Below are 15,716 nucleotides of genomic sequence, written 5' to 3'. Positions count from 1 at the left end.
AACTTCACCTTCTCCTCAGAGCCCGGGATCCTGCCATCCCCTCGCAGCCTGAAGCCGCGCCCCGCGTCGTAACCATAGGAACTTTGACACGCCGCAATTCGCAGAGTCCCCGGGTTCCGCCCCCTCCCTGTCCAATTCTGTTTCCCACTCTCTGTCCACATGGGCGCACCGCCTCGCTATTGGCCCGCGTGCCCGGCCTGTGCCTTGCCGCAGCCTATGAGCGGCCTGTGCACGTGCGCGCCCGCGTCTCCCAATTGGTTATTACCTACTGATCACGCACAGCCGGGCTGCGCCAGCCCGTGGTGGGGGCCGCCAATGAAATGACTCAGTGGCCAGGCACCACCAATCGGCGTGACGCGGGGCTCACAGTCGGCCTATGGGCGCGCGCGGGGGGCGGGCCGCGCCGGCCCCTTTCGCATCCCAGCTGGGTCTGTTAAAGCGACAGGCCCCGCGGCTCGCGGCTTCCTCGGGGCAGCTCCCGGCGGCCGCGACGGCCCTCGCGCGCGGCGGGCGCCCGTGACAGCCGCGCGGCTCTCCTGGCCCGGCCGCCTGCGGGCCGGCGCCGGCCTCCGCGGCGGGATGGGCGGCGAGGCGGGGTCCCCCGCGGCCGCGGGCGCCGGGGGCCGCGTCAAGAGCCTGGGGCTGGTGTTCGAGGACGAGCGCAAAGGCTGCTACGCGAGCGGCGAGACCGTGGCGGGGCACGTGCTGCTGGAGGCGGCGGGGCCGCTGGCCCTGCGCGCGCTGCGCCTGGAGGCTCAGGGCCGCGCCACGGCCGCCTGGGGCCCGGGCGCCGGCGCGGCGGCCGCGGCCCCGGCCCCCGCGGCGGAGGTGGAGTACCTGAACGTGCGCCTGAGTCTGCGCGAGCCGCCGGCCGGTGAGCGCGGGCCGGCCCCGGGGGATGCCCACCTGGCAGGTGGGCTGGGGGGGGTGCAGGTAGCGATGCGCGCGGCCCCCCACCTCCCGGCGCCGCGGGCGTGCGGCTCTACCTGCTCTTGCCCCGCACCTGGAATCTCTGGACCGCCCAGGGCAGCGCCGGGTGGGAGCCGTTGCCATGGGAACCAGGGAGGGCCGGGCTGGAGGCCCCATCTGGGATGGAGGTCCTGCCCCTTCTGGCCGGAGGAGTGCAGGGGAGAACAGGGGTCTGAGAGGTTCCAGGCAGTGCGGCTTGCTCGGGGTTTTGTGGGCTCCCCCTGCTTCCCTCCCGCCCGCGCATAGACCCGCGTTCTTGGTCCCTAATGATTTAGCAAAACCTCAGTCTGGGGCAGAGGGAAGTAGTTCCTGAGTGGTTCAGAGCGCAAAGAAAGTATTTCTTGCCTTCACCCTCAGATTTGATGGCCCGCTTCTGGAGAGCGGGGTCTCCTGAGACTTCTGCCTCTATCTACCCTGTTTCCTTTGTCTTTAGTCTTTGCTGCTTCTTGTTTCCTTTGCATCCTGTTCCTCCCACCTCATGCCACCCCCATATAGGCCTTTAGGAACAATGGGATCTGGGCCTGGTGCAGGAAAGATGAGCTTTCCTACCCACTCTTGTCAAGTCCAGTTGTAGTGTAGGCTTCTCCAGACGTGCCGCTTGGGAACCCACTACATGGTGTTCCGTTAAAAAGTGCAAAAATGATTCTGTTCATGCAGCAAATACTGCCAGTAGCCTCAGTTTTCAATCAGTTCATAGAAGCTATTTTAGCTTTGTGTCTCATGGGCTACAGCTTTTATCTACCAAGAAAGAAAAGGGGGCTAGATGCTCTCCACCCCCAGCAAAATGCTTTCTATCTGTGTTTAACCTTTACTGTATCTTAATACAAAATCAATAGAAGATGCGATCTTACCTTGCCCTGCTCTTGAGAGGTAGAACATCCTCAGTAAAATCCTCAAGATATGTAGTCCCAAATCAAGTGACCCCAGAAGTTTTAAAGAGGAAAAACGTTTTTGGAAACAAAGCTCTCTTTGGGATTAACAAGGGCAGGGCATTGGATGCCAGTTCTTTGCTGCCCTCAGGCCTTTCATCAGTAAGTAGGGTTTCCAGGACCAGCCCATTCCTACACCCCCAGTGGCGACAGACAGCACAAGATTGCAAGATGGCTGACTTGGCCTTGGGAAGAGAAGTGAATTGGTTTTTTGCAGAGGACTTTGGACTCTCTGTATCTCTGGGCCCATAACTATTGAGTAAATAGATGTGAGATTAATAGCATTTGGACCTGGAATTGGCAATCAAAACTTGTTTTAGTAAACTCTAGGCTAACACATAGTTTCTTGATACACAAGTAAGATCTGTTGGGATTTTTGTTGTTTTTTTTTTTTTTTTAATTCTGATGGAATGGAATATTGAAGCTTAGTTTGAAACTAACTTGCTATGAAATGTATAACAAATATTGACAAAATTAATGTTTTACTTAAAAATTATAGTCAGTATTAGTTGATCTCATTGAGGAAAAACAATCATCTCTCTATGTAGATGTCAATTCCCAGGACGGTCTTGGTTTTATTCCAAGACCATCTGAATTTTGGTCACCTGAAGAGGTTTTTTAGAAATTCAGATTTAAGGAAGTGTGACTACAGGAATCTATTGTCAAAAATCCCCAGACAAGATGAAGATGTTCTTCATCTTTCATGGAGAGTTGTAGAAAGACAAAGCAGACCGTACGTATCCATGCTTGGTTATCCACCAGCGGCGTGACCCTGAGCAAGTCCCACATCCTTCCTGAGCCCATTGTGCCTCTGTGAAGGTCTTCTGGCTCCCACATCTCACAAGTGTCTTGACTTTGCATTTGGCAGTGAGACCATGAATGGTGAAACTTCCTGTGACACTGCAGTCCGCCGTGCCTGCGCAGAAGTCAGCAGGAGGAGAGACGCAGGGATGGGTTCAGCTGCAAACCTAAATTTGGGTGGAGGAAGGAAGGGCGATTTGATACTAGAACCCGTATTTATCAACTTTTTCGGAAGTGGTTGAAACGCCCCTGTTAAATGGCGTCATTCCTAGGTTAATACGTTTTTTCGATAAAGAATGAGCATCATTTCTCTCTTACCCATTTTCAGTATTCTGGGAAACTCTGTTCTCCACACATACCTGTACCTATCACCCACTTCTTCCTGCTGTTCCCTTCACCTAAACCCCAGCCCACTTGTGTCCATGCCAGCTCTCACCTCCATGGTGGGCATGGTCCTCAAGGTGCCAGACCCCTTCCATGGGCTCCGTCAGTCTCTGCTCATCATTGCCTGTGCACAGGTATCTACAGTTCTCCCCTCCAGGGGGTCTGTATGACAGTTGTATCTTTGTATCCACACTTTTAGACATTTTAAAGAACTTGGAAATAGTAAGCTAATGATCACAACTGTAATTCTAGGTTTCCTGAGCATTCTGTAATTCTCAAAGTCTAGAACCTGGCTTTCTCAGCAGCATGAGGCTTGCCTGAATCTCTCATGACAGCCACTGTGTGCACGTCATTGGGTGTCTCGGGCTGGGGCTGCGCTGGCACACCCATGCCAGGACGCACTCTGCCACTGTCATTAACATGACCTCATGTCCCTGTGACTGACTCACTTTGCCTCCAAGTCACCCACCTGTGGGATATTTCTGTATTAGTGAACTAAGTGGCAAATACTTTTGCCCCTATTACACATTGAAAACAGAGTTAGGGGTCTCCTTGGTGGCGCAGATGGTTGAGCACAGCGCTGTGAAGCTGTCCGAAGTCTCTGCAGCAATGGTTTGATCCCCGCCAGCTACCGAACAATCCATATGGTGGGGCAGACCTCTCCTGTCTTACCCGCTGCTCCCCTCAGCAGTGTATTTCAGTCAGTCTGCCTGTTCTGTTCCCCACTCTGTCTCTGGTGAATCCTCTGACCCTCCCACACATCTGGCCTGTACCCCAGTTCTTGTATAAATCTTAAAAAAAAAAAAAAGAAAACAGTTATATTTCAAAGACCTGATGGGCCAAAGATGTGTGCCTTGTCCAGAGAATATACAGTCTGACTTTTGTGGTGCACGCAAATGAAGTAGATCCATTTTATCTAAATTAGTTGTAGATGTAATTTGATATTGGTATCTCATGTCATTTTCATTTTCGTATCCAGCCTATCTCTGTTCTTTAATTGAATCATCCCACCTAAAACTTGAATCTATTATGAGCAGAACATGAGGGAGAAGTTTGTAACTCTTGGAGAGCCACCAAGCCAGCACTGCAGTTGACTTTGCATCTGAGTGGGGCGGCGGGTGTGTCCGTCAGAGCCCTGCAGTGTACTGCCCTTCACGGTCCATCCTCACACTGCGTCCTGGCCTTCTCCCAATCCAGGATCACTCTTCTGCCAGAAACAGTTGCTGGTTGACTCAGGGAAGGTAGCAAGGGCCACAGCCATGCTTGGCAGAGCCTGTTCTGCATTTCAAGGTAACCCACCAAGATCCAGTTCATCAGGAGAACTTGAGTGTAAATATGCGACTCTTACTTAATAACGTCTGATTGGTTGGATTCTTGTATTATACTCAGTAATCATAGTAATACCAAGTAGGTTTTCACCTCCTTTTCTTTGTCCAAACAATACATAGTCTGATTTGCGGTGCACTCAAATGACGTAGATGCATTTTTTTCTAAATTAGTTGTAGGTGTAATTTGACATTGGCAACTCACATCACATAGTATTATACTATTGTTAGTGTAGTCACACCAGTGTAAGAGCAGATGTTAGGGTGAACAGATGTTATACGTGTGTGTACATAGATTTGTGGGAGCTCTGGACTCTGGCACATTATGGTAACTACTTTTCGTGACTGGTCTGTTTGAAGATAGATGCTGTATACCTGGTTTGAAACAGATTAAACTTGGTAAAAATAGATTCAGATCTCAGTTTTACGAACTTTTTGGTGTATCCTGGATATTCGAACCAGGAGGACCTCCTTGAAAGAAAATCTGACTTAGCTTGTAAAAACCCATCATCTAATAGCCGCCGGAGTAAAATGAGCCGTGTTCTCTCTCTTTAGGGGCAGGCACCCTGTTATTACAGCCTGGAAGACATGAGTTTCCATTTAGCTTTCAACTGCCATCCGAGTAAGTGAAACACTGTAACTTTTTTGAATTTGAATTTCTGATAAACAGTGAATATTTTTTATCTTTTTTTTTTTGGTTGGTTGGTTGCTTTTTGGTGGAACCATCTACCTTTTGAGTATCCCGCGTGTCAGCCGCAGCCAGGCAGACATAACGCTGCCAGCTGTCCTCAGAGAGATGCACGTCTGTCCTGGATAGACCTGCTCACCTTACGCTCTTATTTTTTTTTTTTTTTCTTTAATGAAAACCACCATTTCAACAGCCTTTCCTGGCTTTGTTTAACTGAAAAATGACCTCAATGAATCTCTTCGGTTTGCTGCAGGCCTTTGGTGACCTCCTTCACTGGGAAGTATGGAAGTATTCAGTACTGTGTGAGGGCGGTTTTGGAACGGCCCAAGGCTCCTGACCAGAGCGTCAGGCGAGAGCTGCAGGTGATTAGCCACATCGATGTCAACACCCCAGCGTTACTAGTAAGTTCTTCCACCTGCCCTTCCTCTTCCCTCTCCCTTCCTGAGGTGGTGTCCACACGTGGCCAGTTCTGTGGTTGTCCGTCCTGTCAATTTCTGAACAGTCCCATAACCCATAGGCATTTGCTATAAATATGTGATTCTAGGTTGAACAAATTACTAATTGTGTGTGTTAACACTATTGATTATGTCCCTGTTGTTTAAGGCTGCTTTTGCCAAAAAGTTATACAGGCTTGAAATGCATTAATGAGGCTTAATAATAATAACGCGCACACAGAGAGTAGTTACTTTTACCAGCACGGCCACATTCACAGAACTGTGGTATTCTCAAGTCCTCAATAATAGCAGGTTGAGGAACAGTAATTACGGAAGAGCATCAATCAGGCACAGCCTGCTATTGAAGCACAGGCCATTGTACTGGCGGCTTCCATTTTGCATGTCATTTTCTCACATTAAGTAAGTGTGTGCAGCTGCTGCGGGGCCCCTTTCACTTATTTCCTTATGACAGATTTGGCCACATTAAAGCATTGAACTTCTAATAATCACCAGAAATACTGTAGCCTGATAAGAAAGATTAGGCTATAAGTAACAACAGAATAGGCAAGATGGGCGCTAATGAGCTAGATTCTTTTATCTAAACCCATATTATCAAAATAATATAAAATTATACCTTGTACTTTCATGATAGCTACTAGGACCTAATGGTTCTTCATTTCAATATGAATGAATGATTTTTTTACTTCCTAGAAAATACTGGGATAATTTAAACTTTCCATCATGATGCTGATGTTACAAAGATGTATTTGTAGTATTGGAGATTTCCTTTTCGAGCCAATGTTTTTAAAGATAAGGGGGAGAAAAGAGAACCGGGAGTTTAAAGTTGTCAAACTCTATTTTCACACAAAATTGAAATAGAATGAACTCTCACGTTCATCTTTAGACTGTGAAAGTGTAACAACGATGCCCCGGTCTCCTGGTTCCTTGTGGCCACAACCATATCCTGCCTCGTACCTGGCTGACCTCACACACAGCTCCTCCTCAGCACCCACTTAAAACTGATTTTGAAAATTGATGATGATAAATGTCTAGTTTTTGGGGGGGGTTTTGAGGGGGGAAAAAGAAACCTACATATAATTGGGAGGTTAACTATTTCTAAACTATGATCATTGTGCAAATGATTTAAAGGTTTTTTTTTTTAAAGATTTATTTATTTATACAAGAACTGGGGTACAGGACAGAGGTGTGGGGTGTGAGAGAATTCACCAGAGTGGGGAACGGAACAGGCAGATCAACTGAAATATACTGCCGAGGGGAGCAGCGGGTGAGTCAGGAGGGGTCTGCTGCACCATGTGGGTAGCTCCCTGGCCGGGGATCGAACTCGTGCTGTAATGGCTACCGATAGCGTCATAGGTTGCGTCTTAACCCCTTGCACCACCAGGGAGGCCCTATTTAAAGGGTTTTTTTTGGTCAGAAATATTCTCTACTGTCTTTTCTATAAGTTAGAGAAAAAATTGCATCTTGGGATTTTAATGAGCATTTAGTTTGCTCATGCTGTGCTAATCTTTCAGATCCATTACTAAGCTGGGCGTGTTAATTATGCTGCCATTTTACAAAACTCTTAAGACCATAGGTAATTACACACACTTAAAATTCTGCCCATAGTGCATTTTGAAGTAAAGAAAAAGTGTTTGCTTACTCCACATTTTATATACCAAAGCAAATACCACATTCTGGTTATTGATCTTCATGCCGTTTCTCTTTTGAACTGGTCGCACATCAAGTGTTAAATAAAAGTTAGTATGTGCCACTGCAGTTTTTGGTGGCTCTTGGAAGGCATGATGTGTCATCCTCAGAAATGTGAAGACTGTGGGGTAAAATAGGATGGTGCCTATTTTGAATCTGAAACCTTAGTTTTCTGAAAAGCGCATGAGTTTTATAATGCTTTGTGTTTTGATATTTTTTCTGATATGTCTCATAAGGATGAGGAAAGCGGATTTGTTTTTTGTTAGGCATGTCTTAACAATGTTTAATAAAAAAGAGCATGATTTTTAAGTTCAGTGAATTTTCTAAAATGGCTTAATTAAAATTGTTTTATGATTTGAAATTTTCAAGACCCCTGTATTGAAAACCCAAGAGAAAATGGTCGGCTGCTGGTGTTTCACTTCTGGGCCTGTCTCGCTGAGTGCCAAAATCGAACGAAAAGGGTACTGTAATGGTAAGCAAAATGTTGGAACGTCCGAATGGAAATTCATTCATTCATTCATTCATTTTGCTAGCTAATTTTAAGTGATTTTAAATAGCACGCATTGTGATTTATAGACAGTGCTGTTTTCAAACATGAATAATAAACTTTTATATTAATGTAAATAATTGATATTTAAATATTGTTTAATGGAGCAGTAGATTCCAGTATAGCTCTGATTCTCCAGACCTAGCAGCAAAACTAAACTAGAAGAGTGGGGGGGAATGCCAGCATTTTATTTCAGTGTTCAAAAAGAATGTCGATGCAGTGTTGATTAGAAGAGAGCTCCTGGGCCTCCCTGGTGGCACAAGGAGTTAAGCACAGCACTGTGAAGCTGTCCGCAGCCTCTGCAGTGTGAGTTGGATCCCCGGCCAGGGAGGTGACCCACATGGCGCAGCAGACCTCTCCTGTCTCACCTGCTGCTCCCTTCATAAGTGTATTTCAGTAGATCTGCCTTTTCTGCTCCCCACTCTGTCTCTGGTGAATCCTCTCACCCCCTGCACCTCTGGCCTGTACCCCGGTTCTCGTATGCATAAATAAATCTTTAAAAAAAGAAAGAGAGCGCGCTACTGTAACATGACAGTAACACTGGGCAGTCTGATCCCATGCCGGGGATGCAGACACATCTGACTGGGACTTAGAGCATGGGCCATCTTCACAGTCAGGTTGACATTTGAACAGTGGTGGGTGGAGGGTCCAATTCCATACAGTGGATGCGGCCCCCACTCCTGGGTCCTGGCGTGTTGGAATGGTGTGCATGAGCACGTTGCACACAGATGTGAAACTTCCCTGCTGCATATGTTGTTGTATTTGTGTCTTAACATTATCTCCATTTGGGCAGGTTTTAATCTGCTCAGTACTAGTGGGTTTGTTAGTCACCTTTTGCACTTAGCATAGTACGGGCACATTTATTTGTGTGCCTTAATTTTCATAGATACTGACTCTTTTCCCTGTCCTTACAGTTGATAGCTGTCACTATTAGAAAAGTGAGCCATCAGAAAACAGTGTCTACTCTATCCTGCGATGAATTTTCATTTCTCTGACTCAGATTTCAGTTTCCCAGCAGGGCTTCTCAATTTGTTAACGGGTTACATTAGCAAATTTCAACTTTCACTGGTAGGGCTCCGTGCCTCTGGGCAGAACTTCAGCCAGGTCTCTGAAGGTGGGTTTGTTTGCCTTTTAGGAGAAGCTATTCCAATCTACGCGGAAATAGAGAACTGTTCGTCTCGGCTGATTGTTCCCAAAGCTGCTATTTTCCAAACCCAGACATACCTGGCTAGTGGGAGGACAAAGACCGTCCGGCACATGGTGGCCAATGTGCGGGGAAGCCATATCGCCTCCGGGAGCACCGACACGTGGAATGGGAAGACCCTGAAGATCCCTCCTGTCACCCCATCCATCCTGGATTGCTGCATCATCAGGGTCGATTATTCCTTAGCTGTAAGCGGAGCGCTTCTTCAAAGGAAAAATATGGAGAAAGGAGCAATAGCTGGTGCCCTGTCATTGTGCCTATGCACAGTAATCCCCAAGAAGTGGTGTTTCATGTCGGCATTACAACAAATTGCAGAGTATCTGAGGATGGGCTTTTGTTTTTAGTCAGAAACTATCTCCCTCGGAGTTTAATTAAATAACACACATGAATTAAGATGTATCCAGGGGCACTTGTTATAGTAAAGTATACAGACTTGTTATATTAAAGTATACTGTATAGAAGATAATTTAATGATTTTAGTCACTGTGTAAGCTGTGCCCACTTACAGCGAAGTGTGTAAGGCCACAGTGCCCCATCACAAAATAGTCGCTGTATTGTTTCGCTCTTCATTTGCTTGATTCTTCATGTTATTTGGTCAGGACAATTTATGATTGTATTGGCAGACGCTTTTGTCACTGTAAAAAATAAATGTCAGGCTGTCTGCTATGAGGATTGACTTCTCTCTCTTTCTCCCTCTGTGGATTAGGTGTACATTCATATTCCTGGTGCTAAAAAGTTGATGCTTGAGCTGCCCTTAGTGATTGGCACAATTCCATACAATGGTTTTGGCAGCAGAAACTCCAGCATTGCCAGCCAGTTCCTCATGGACATGAGCTGGTTGACTCTGACTCTGCCAGAACAGCCTGAAGGTAAAGTGATCGGAGGCCCTTTCAGAATGAGGTTGTCGTACTGATATTCCTAGGAATGGGATGTGTAGGATAGCAAGTGCTGCAGCGACTAGCCTCTTCAGCTGTCCTTAGCTCTTCTGGTTACCAAAGATATAAATGCATCCTTCTTGGAAAGGGGTCTGAGGCTTGAGCTTCTCCGTAAGGACAAAGCTTCCAGTGGCAGACTGGGGATCACGTCTGCATCTCCTGATTCCAGTTATAGTCAGAATCGCTCAGTCTAGAGCATGAGGTATTTTCTTATAACCACATCTCAATAGTACTTGTTTTATATAGGCCATAAGACACATGTCTCAAGAGGGAAGAATATAATCAGTGCCAATAGTAGTTAATAAAAGCAGAATCTATTCAATAATTTTTTGTTGTAATGGACGCAGAAACTTGACTAAGAAGTGGGGAAATGCCATCGTTTTCTGATTTCGCTAAATATCTGGTCCTGGGAGAGTTCAGCAGAAATGAATGTCCTGTAATTACTGTCTGCATCAATCTCAGCCCCGACTCTGTCTCTGCCTCAGCTCCCCCAAATTACGCCGACGTGGTGTCAGAGGAGGAGTTCGCCCGGCACGTCCCTCCGTTTCCGCTGCCGGTTGACTGCGAGGAGGAAGCCTGCTGTCCGGTGTTCGCCTGCATCCAGGAGTTCAGGTTTCAGCCCCCGCCGCTCTATTCAGAGGTGAGCAAAGCTGGCGGGTGTTTTACTAGAGAAGTTGTGCCTTTTCCGTGTCATTTGTAAATAATCCTTTGTAAGTGACTGTTGCTGGTTGCTAATGATTGCAGTAGACGATACATCTAATGGAGTTTTCATGGTGGTGAAAACAAAGATCAGTGATGCATTTGCCACATTTATCGTATTCACCACATGCGCTTTGGGCACATGCGTGGTGCTAGGGTCACCTGGAGGGTGTTTCATGTGGCCAGGGACTGTGAGAGCTCAGTGGTCACTGGACTTAACTAATAATAGGTTGGGAGCGGTGTGGCCCAAAACTGCCCCACACTTAGACTCCAAGATCACCTAAACAAGGCCCAGGATCACCTTGCTTTGCTTCTCTCTACAGGTCGATCCACATCCTAGTGACATAGAAGAGGCCCAGCCTGTTTCCTTCATTCTCTGAACATATTTCAGAAATCACTGTGTGCATCAGATGTGATTGTAGGTCCTGTCTCCTTGCCTTGTCTGGGGGAAGGAGAACTCAATATAAACGAACATCAAAACTGAAGGTGTTAGAAATGAAGGACTATGTGAACTTTCCAGAGGGCAGACGGGATCGCGCTGCAAGTCCATGTCATGTCATGGTTGTGTGTCCCTTTAAGGGGATGAAGATGTGGAAGGTCAGATTGTGCTGGAAGTCCTGGTGGTGATGGAGTAAGTGAGGGGTGCCTGCCCCTTCCTTTCCAAGGGAAAGGACTCGGGGGGGTGGGGGCTGGAAAACACTATGTGAGTATCTTTAAAAAGGTTTCTCAAGATGGAACTGGAGTGTCCTAAGTGCTGAGGCAGCATGGACTCTGCAGGATGAGACTCGATGGAGAATGTAGTGGCGGGTTCTGCATGAATAGGAGGTGGCCTGTTGTAAAGATCACAAGACCCTCGGCTCTCGGGGTCTCCGTGGTTTCTTACCATATTCCGTAGGACAGATGCTTTCTTGAGATCATGGTCATATTAAGTCTTAATGAAGAAATACAGTTTTCACCCTTTCCATGGTAGTTTAGTTTATGAACTGGCTGTACAGTATTATGAAGAGTTCCTTGAGAGGCTTGATAGTTCAAGGGGAAAAGATGACTTTCAATATGAAAATACCTTTTTGTTGCAGACTTTATCTTTTATCCTTTAAAGTGCTTTAACATGATGCATGCTTGGTTTGCCTCGTGTCTGACCTACCTAGAAGCACATTAGAAAAGAACAACTGGGGGGGAGGGTTGCATCCACAGGACGCCTTGGTAACGACACAGGGAACTCCTGCCTCAAGTGGGGTTATCTGATCCATGTGCAGACTGTTGGTCTGCTCAGTTCCCACTGGAGTTTCTGCTAATTTGCGGTCTCATCTCACGTATCACTAAGTCTGCAGCTAGAGCAAGGGAGCGATCCATAACGTTAGCATTAGATAGAACTTACTATATGTATACCAAAGGGTATTTCAAAGCAAATGCAAAATCAAAAGAGGGTAGAAATGCCATTTTTATAATTAACCCAGTTTCTGTCAAGGGACTAAAGTCTGATGGCGGTCACTGTGTTAGTCCAACCCTTCAGTAATTCTACTTTAACTGTGATTGTGTTTATTGTCTTGGTGCAATATTTTATTATCATTTAACCTCAGGATATTCAGACCAACAGGATTGTTGCTGCTAAAAGTCTGAGCAGTGTTTTTGCTGTCCCGTCTCCTCTTCACGGTCACAGCTCCCCTTGTTTTCCCTCTAATCTATTGGTTTTGTGAGCTGAGAGCGTTTCTGGACACCCAGTGGGAGGTTGGGATTCCCACCAGGGATTTTGGAGCAGCTGAGTAGTTTTCTCCTTGTTGTAAGGGTTTGATCCAGAAACCCTGGTGCTTCCCTTGCAGAATACTGTACCTTTGTCATCAGAATGATGCGTTTTTCTTTCAATCAGTATATTCAGCTGGGAGTTGAAAAGTTAGTTCTTCTAAGGTTAGATTTTTGATTTGAAAATTCACTGGCCATCTGATCAGGGATTTTTCTACAGATAAAAGGTAAATGCATGGTTTTCAGCCTTCCGGACATACCCCTCTCCTCCATAATCATGTGAGCGCCATAAGCATCTCCTTCAGTGTAAAATAATGTGAATTGTAAAATCACAAGTCTTTCCTTCCTTATAAGCCACTGTTTAAAATCACATTGCAAAACCATACACCAATAATTAAGCTACTGAAACTGTCACAAAGCTTTACGCCCTGCTTTGGTTTTTTTGTGGCTTTTTGTTTTGCTTTATGTGTGTGTGTGTGTGTGTCTGTGTCTGTGTCTTCTTAAACAGGTATGTGCATTTAAGTGCTGTCTAAACAGATTTGGTTTTGCTTCAAAAAAGATCATCTTCAACTGTTTCTTGACTTCTGAGTTAGAGTTTAAACCACCTGTCCTTCTTTCTGATATCAAAACAAAGTGAAAGAAGCAAGACAAAGCAATATGGAGGAGGAGAAAGACAAATGACAGGCCTCCTGGTGGAAGACCAGCTGCTTCATGGAGTCCTCCACTAGGAATGGTTTTCACCATTTTCACCAATGGTTTTGCTGGAAAGGTCGTGAAGTGCCCCCACAAACTTGAAGCAAAGCTGATTTGGTAGCACTTGAGAGAATAGCTAAGGTGTGCTCTGCCTTACTGAATTGATGTCGGTATATCTGACTTTAAGCAGGGGGGTGAAACTGCATATCTTCCTCATCAAATTATTTTATAAATGCAGGAAATTCTACATTGGAGCAGAGAACACCTGAGAATGAAGATAAAAATGTAGCTGCTGTTACTTGCTTGTTTATTCCCTTGGTTTAGTTTGCGAAGAAACTGTGGCCTTAGAATTTTCTTTTTGATGCAAAAATTTTGAAATTGAAAACGTGCATCTTCTGGCACACGAAATCCTACCACAGGCTAGACTTTCCTTTTCCTTTATTTGTTTTGCACATTAAAAACTCAATAGGCAGGGGTTATGTTTTTAATAAGTTAACTATAAAAGGTTTTTTATTTTTATTTAAAAATGTAACAGTTTAACCCACAGGAAAAAAAAAAAAAGATTGTATTTTATACTCTTGTTTGGACCCCATGGGTTCCTTTTGTTAATAAAAATGATTACATGGATGCTGTGAGTTGTTTTGTTTGCTCTGGATTTTTTTTTTTTTTGGCTTGACTATGACTTAAATTGCCATAGGCCTAAGGGAAATCAATACTACAAGACAAAAATCTAAGTTAAGATCCTTTCATCTATCACCAGGGCTGGCGTAGCCTTGGGGAATGCTGAGGCAGAGTCACAATTTTAGCATCTTAGAAAAGTAGTTGAGATGAGTAGAGACGCTTAAGCCATACTGGTCATTGGAGAATGTCACCTTCATTCACCCTCAAATGATAACAGTCATTTTCTAAAGATTCCTATTTTTTTAATGTTTGGCCAGAAACTCCCCATGATTCATTCAGCAGACTTGGGGGTGGGGGGGGGTCATTGGCCCCATTCCTGGAAAATACCCTAAGTAAATCTCCCCTTTCTAGGGAGATACTCAGATGGAATAAAGCCATACTTTTGTACAGGAATACATAATAGTAGCTCATCTAAGGAAAATTGTCCAAATCCTCAATCCTAGAAAATTATAAAACTTAGCTAAGTGGTAAAAAGGTCTCCAAGTATTTATAATGTGTAATGTTGCTTAGTAAATTAAATAGGTCGTTGCTGCATCCATATTTGCAATCAACAGAAATTGAGAATGTCTCATACAATAAATGTTGAGACAAAATTTTATAATACTGCAATTAAAGCTGCTGAAGTTTAAGAAAGTTGTGAATTCTAAAATCTAGAACTAGGAAGCACACTCAAAGAATCTAGGACAAAGCCCTCACATTACAAATGAGGATACTAAAAACCCGGAGGTATAACCTGAAGGTTTGGCCTACATTCTCGGAGAGAGCTAAAAGTTACAGAAAACAGTAATTGCTTAAAATGACAAGGCTGAAGACTTGCAGACCTGCAAGTGCTAAATCAAGAGTCTTCATTTAGTGTCTACAGCCTCCTGAAAGGACACCAGTCTCACTAAATTGCCTCCTAACTATCTTTAATTAGTAGCTGGAATCCACTCTTCATCAGAGGCATTTGTCTCTGACTTTATGTTTTGAAATAATTATAGACTCACGGAAGATGTAATGACAGTACAGAAAGATCCTGCGTACCCAGCGCCCAGTCTCCCCCAAAAGCACCATCTTACATAACGATAGTACATTATCAAAATCAGGAAATTGGCGTTGACACAATACACACAATTAACTGGAGTCCAGGCCTTACTTGAATTTCTCCAGTCTCTGAATACACTCATTGTTCTTGTGTATGTTTTCGCGTAGTTCTCTGACATTTTATTACATGTCTAGGTTCATATCGCCACCACAATCAAGGCACAGACCGGCACCATCACGATAAACCTGGCCCGGGGCTGCCCCTCTCCACGCACACCATCCCTTTCCCCAACCAGGGCGGTTCATCCAGCATTTCTATAATTTTGTCATTTTATAAATTCAAGACTCTGGGGTCATTCAGTGTATACCTTTTGCAATCAGCTTTTTCACTAGGTATTCACAAGTTGTGTGTATCAGTATTTTGTCCCTTTATGTTTTAACTGAAACATTCTGAAAGGAACAAAGCTGCTTATTAAATTTTCATTGTGGAATTTGCAATGAAAATGCGTAACGTTTATGCGCACGTGACACCTTGTAAATATTTCGGGTTTTGAGTTTCAGAACTACCTTTTATGTAAATATTTAAAAGGCAACTTTACACAAAGTTTTAGGGTCTCACTTTGGGCTCACTAAAGTACTTGAAGTATTTTGCTTTTCTTTATATAGCAAGTTACTGCATTATTAATGAGCAAGATACACCTAGAATGAAATTATAGCACAAAGAGAAACTACCTGGGGTTATTTTTCCTCTCAATTTCTGAATCTGATCAATTTTAATATAAAATTACATAGGAAAGAAACTACATTTGCCTCGTGCATTAAATTCCATTATCTAGTTTTCCTTTATCTTCTTTAATTCCCTTCTTCCAGTCCTATTTCTTAATTTCTGAGATGACTAGTACACTTAGAAGCTGAAAAAAGTTTTTAACTACAAAACACATTCTTAAGCAATATTAT

At 44.6% G+C, this 15,716-nt stretch overlaps 1 protein-coding gene across 1 annotated transcript; it reads left to right on the top strand.

Moving 5' to 3' along the window:
• Nucleotides 1-579: 579 nt before the first annotated feature.
• On the top strand, nucleotides 580-11,002 carry ARRDC4 (arrestin domain containing 4; the record flags this gene model as incomplete). The annotated part of the gene is made up of 8 exons (XM_084253823.1): nucleotides 580-874; nucleotides 4,964-5,030; nucleotides 5,350-5,497; nucleotides 7,607-7,709; nucleotides 8,920-9,176; nucleotides 9,695-9,857; nucleotides 10,409-10,563; nucleotides 10,946-11,002. 8 exons carry the CDS (start codon nucleotides 580-582, stop codon nucleotides 11,000-11,002), a joined length of 1,245 nt encoding a protein of 414 aa, XP_084109949.1.
• Between the last annotated feature and the right edge of the window lie 4,714 nt (nucleotides 11,003-15,716).

The sequence above is a fragment of the Talpa europaea genome, assembly GCF_964194135.1.
Source record: "Talpa europaea genome assembly, chromosome: 14".
NCBI classification, from domain to species: Eukaryota; Metazoa; Chordata; class Mammalia; order Eulipotyphla; family Talpidae; genus Talpa; species Talpa europaea.
Note: the sequence above shows the minus strand (reverse complement) of the source record. Positions and strands in the feature narration are given on the sequence as shown.